The 5,000-nt window shown below is 38.6% G+C and overlaps 1 protein-coding gene across 3 annotated transcripts in view; it reads right to left on the reverse strand.

Annotated features, from left to right (window-relative positions):
• Window positions 1–5,000, reverse strand: part of LOC125037401 (puromycin-sensitive aminopeptidase-like) — a 33,427-nt gene that overhangs the window by 27,089 nt on the left and 1,338 nt on the right. For all 3 annotated transcript variants that reach the window (XM_047630540.1, XM_047630539.1, XM_047630541.1), the window contains exons 2-3: window positions 3,227–3,362; window positions 2,789–3,031 (exon numbers count right to left, since the gene is read on the reverse strand). In XM_047630540.1, coding sequence (XP_047486496.1) covers window positions 2,789–3,031; window positions 3,227–3,294 — 311 coding nt within the window. In that variant the 5' untranslated portion in view covers window positions 3,295–3,362. The remainder of the gene's footprint in view (window positions 1–2,788; window positions 3,032–3,226; window positions 3,363–5,000) is intronic.

Here is a 5,000-nt window from a genome sequence, read left to right on the forward strand (position 1 = left end):
TGGACCTTGATCTACTTAGGTAAAATTATATTCAAGTAAGAAAAGCTACAATCTCTAATAACTCAAATAATATAAATTGTCTTAATTTTGTTAAAGATCATAATCAAACAGTGCCATAATTGGATATCTATAAAGAATCCTAAAGAAAATGAACAACAGAATACCAGTAATGCTAATAATTACAGCCAGTGTAAATATTGCCCTTGTGTAACTAGCTGTTACATATGTCAGGTCCGTCCAAACGAGCAAGAGTGAAACACGCAAATCCAAATCAGCTGCCATTTAAAAAATAGCCAGTGTCCAATTACTTGGATTTTAAGGGTCTTTAGGTTTATGTCCTTTGCCTATTCCATATGTCAGAAATATTTCACATGCTGAATACAAGTATCTCAAATTAAACAAAACAGCATAGAGTTAAGTTTTAAAAATTAATAATTTTCAAGAATTCACTCTCAGTAAATAGCACCTTAACCACACTTAACCTTTAGAAAATAGATATTTGAGATTTCAAACAAGAATCTATCACATGCTGTATCAATTCATATTACTGATCAGCTTTATCCAACTTCCATTAACCTTGAATTTCACATTTTAAAAAGAAATAGCAAAGGCAAATTACTGCACACAATGATAACGCGAAAAGAATAACATACACAATAAGAGTGCAACAATGATAAAAAAGTTAAAAATGAGCAAGATTATTTCATCATCTGCAAGGTTATAAGAGGTGCTTTGCAATACAGAAACATTTTCTAATATTGTGTAATGGATTCTTCTTTACTTGCATCGACAAACACATCATTCACATATCCAAAAACTTTTACATTTTTGGTTGAATAAAAAATAAAAATAAACATTTAAACAAATCAATAAATCAGTAACTACCTATAGATTATAATAATTATCATAATGATAACATTATATAAATCAAAAGTAATCTCAGGATCACACAAGCCTCATAAATACAGTTATAGCTCAAATAAAGACAAACGGATATACAAACATTTATAAAGTATATTACATAAGAAGGAGAAGGAGAAGGAGGAGGAGGAGGAGGAGGAGGAGGAGGAGGAGGAGGAGGAGGAGGAGGAGGAGGAGGAGGAGGAGGAGGAGGAGGAGGAGAGGAGGAGGAGGAGGAGGAAGAGGAAGAGGAAGAGGAAGAGGAAGAGGAAGAGGAAGAGGAGGAGGAGGAGGAGGAGGAGGAGGAGGAGGAGGAAGAGGAGGAGGAGGAGGAGGAGGAGGAGGAGGAGGAGGAGGAGGAGGAGGAGGAGGAGGAGGAGGAGGAAGAGGAGGAGGAGGAGGAGGAGGAAGGAGGAAGGAGGAAGGAGGAGGGAGGAGGGAGGAGGGAGGAGGGAGGAGGGAGGAGGGAGGAGGAGAGAGGAAAGAGGAAAGAGGAAAGAGGAACGAGGAAAGAAGAAAGAAGAAAGAAGAAAGAGGAAAGAGGAAAGAGGAAAGAGGAAAGAGGAAAGAGGAAAGAGGAAAGAGGAAAGAGGGAAGAGGAAGAGGAAGAGGGAAGAGGGAAGAGGGAAGAGGGAAGAGGGAAGAGGGAAGAGGGAAGAGGGAAGAGGAAGAGGGAAGAGGAAGAGGGAAGAGGAAAGAGGGAAGAGGGAAGAGGAAGAGGAGAGGAGGGAAAAGAGGGAAGAGGAAGAGAGGGAGGGAAAGAGGGAAGAGAGAGGAGGGAAGAGAGGAGGGAAGAGAGAGGGGGGAAGAGAGAGGAGGGAAGAGAGAGGAGGGAAGAGAGAGGAGGGAAGAGAGAGGAGGGAGAGAGAGGAGGGAAAGAGGAGGAAGAGAGAGGAGGAGAGAGAGGAAGGAAGGGGAAGAGAGAGGAGGGAAGAGGAGAGAGGAGAAGGTAGAGAGGTACAGGAAGGAGAAGGAAGAGAAGAGAGGGAAAGTGAGGAAGAAGCAGGAGGGAAGAGAGAGGAGGGAAGAGAAGGAGGAACCGTAAAGACAAGCAGAAGAGAAGGAAAAGAGATGGAGGAAAGGGTGGAGGAAAATATGTAGGAGGGAATGGGAGCGGGTGAAGAAGGAGGCAGAGGAGAAGAGTGAAAAGGAGGAGGAAGGAACATGTATTTAGTAGTAGAGAATGATAGAGGAAAATAGATATGAAGATAAAAATTCATTGCAATAAAAAAAAAATCATAAAATGCTTGCATTACTAATTTACCTAAGAAAAAATGATCAGATTAATATATCTATATCAAAAACACATAATGTCACATACAAAAGACAAACTCTGATAGCTTTTTCAATAAACTATTCAATCTGAAATAGAACAAATTCTGATTTAAATTCAGACTGCAGCAACTGATATAAAAATCAAAACTATCAGAAAACTATACTTAATAAAAAAAAAATTAAAAATTAATACAATTCTAGACACAAAATTAACTAAATCCTGCAGGAAAAAGTAGTAAAGGTATGCCTATACACATCACAAAGAACATAATTTGCAAGAGCATGATCAAGATACATTTATAATTAAAACAAAAAATTCAGTATGAAAATGAATTACTTAGAACTTTACAATCAAAATGCATACAGCATTAATGCTAACAACACACATTATAAAAATTTAATTGCACTAGCAGCATCTACTGAAGCTGTCTATCTATACAAAAGTGCTCATGCTCAGAATTCTACACCCAAGCCATATTTCTGGTAAATATATATATATATATATATATATATATATATATATATATCTATGATTCCTCCTTGACGACCTCCACATCAATAATAACAAAAGCAATCATAAAACACACACACTCAAAAAAAAAAATCTACTCACGATGTGTATTTGCTGCGGTAGAGACCCTTCATCTTGTCGTTGAGCTCCCCGTTGAAGGCCATGCTGAGCTTAGCCTTCCCGATGGGCAGGGCCTTGTCGAAGGTGAGCGTGACCATCTCGTTGGGAGTCGAGATCTCGGTCGAGGCTGGGAGCACCGCATCCCCACCGGCTAGGGTGACTTTGACGTCTCTGAGAGTCAGGTCCAGCGAGTTGAGCTTGATCTGTTTAGGTGGCTTCTTTGACCTGTAATAATATTTGGCGAGTTGTAGAAAATGCTCATGTTAAAAATTTTTTTTTTAAAAAAAAATCAAGGTACAAACAGGACAGGTTCAAGGAATTTATAACTTGTATCCTCTTTATTTGAAATACTAGAAACAAAATCGTAAAATAAACTTCTACATCATTTCAATTTTACAGAGTCGAACAGAAATACGTTACCTCAATGTCAACCTCTTCAGAACCAGTAAAAACACATTTGACAAGATTGGGCTGGAGAGTGACGGCATAGTGCAACGGCTTCACATTGCCCGGAAGGCGCTCAAATGGCTTAGGTTCAGGCATCTTAGAAAAAATTCTGAAATATAAAATCAAATTAAAAATACACCCCATTGCTAACCATACTTTCTATATACTGAATGCAAATTGTTATTAGTCAAACAACAGTGTTCATTTATGGTCCAGACCACATTCTCTTATCCAATACCTTCCCAATCATTATAGTATGCTTCCCATAAGCCTACTTATAAAAGAGAAAAGCAAAGAAATATGTGATGACAAACACATCTTTATCAAATACTTAACAATATAACTTTGCAAATGGATACAAGGTAGATTTATGCATATATAGAAATTTCCATGTTATTCTCTAAACAATCCCATACAGCTGTTTAGAAGACAGTAACTTCCAAGATGGAACCATTTTCTTATAATTATCCTGGCTGTGTCCTATCCATACCCTTTGGAAACTTGCAATGATCTGAGAGTAAGACCAATAGTGGTACACTGTCAAGTGGCACACTGCCACAGCCTACACACTCTGAGCTCCAGTGAAAGCTATAAACACTCCAGCACATGTTAAGGCTGAACACGTTTGCAAATGACTGCCACATGAGCACTGCCTTGTGGGGAAAAATGGTAAACAAAGACTGATATTGTGAAAAGTTTCAAAAACAAAAATGGATAAATGATTAAAATAAGCATCAATGTTGCCTATTTGATAATAAATTACCAAAGAAGTCTACAGATTCTATATTGCCTTTGTTTAAGTAACTGTATGTAGACCTTTGCCAGGGTCTGGTAATTCTTTACAGTACCACTGCACTTGCCAACGACTAATTCCCCAACTCTTTGTTAATCAGTAATCTAAAATGACTTGACTGGATGTGCCCTTTCAGCATTTCCCAAGTCGAGGGATGATGGGACACCCCCCAGGAAGCATCATCTTCACCTCAGTACACAAAGCAAGATAAAGCTGAAACTCGGGAGCACTGAGTGGGCTTTGGCTGTGAGCAGCCCTTTCCACAATCTTTTTATTTAATTTGTGGCATTATCATTCATGTCTACAGGTAATTTCCTATACCAATGATACCACTGCACAGAGCATTACAGATGCTATGGCCTCATATTTACCATGAAATATTGAAAATGTCTACAGCATATCACTGCTCAGAGACAAAGTGCACAACACCCTCACACAACCAGTGTTCTCAATGTCGCATTTACTACATGAAGGTTTGTGTAAAAAATACTTTCTATCAAAAAACTGTTGTGGCAGCTTGCCCCCCTGTTTAGGGAATAAATATAAGGTAGGAACAGAAAGTATGGATTTTTGAGTTCGAATGATACCCAAATATGGTTTTGGGAGTTCATCTCTGTTTACCGAGAGCAATGCATAGAGAGAGAAATGGACACTGCCATCTCATAGACCATAAGAAATAGTGTAATAAACAACAAAGGTACAGCTGCTCTGGCCTCATATTTGCCAAAAAATGAGGAAAAAATACAGCCACGTATCACCACTTAGAGACAAAGTAGTTCTTAAAGCCTTGTTTTCTGTAAGTTGAAAGGAAGTGCTAATCAAGGGGAATACAAGGGGGCTTGCCCCTCCTTCTAGGGAACAAATAAAAGGTAGGAAATGCATGATACCCTGGTTTTGGGACTTCATCTCTGAAGTGTGCGTCACTCTTGGCAACAAATACTGAGTAATCTTTAA

Source organism: Penaeus chinensis, chromosome 23 (genome assembly GCF_019202785.1).
Source record: "Penaeus chinensis breed Huanghai No. 1 chromosome 23, ASM1920278v2, whole genome shotgun sequence".
Taxonomy (NCBI): domain Eukaryota; kingdom Metazoa; phylum Arthropoda; class Malacostraca; order Decapoda; family Penaeidae; genus Penaeus; species Penaeus chinensis.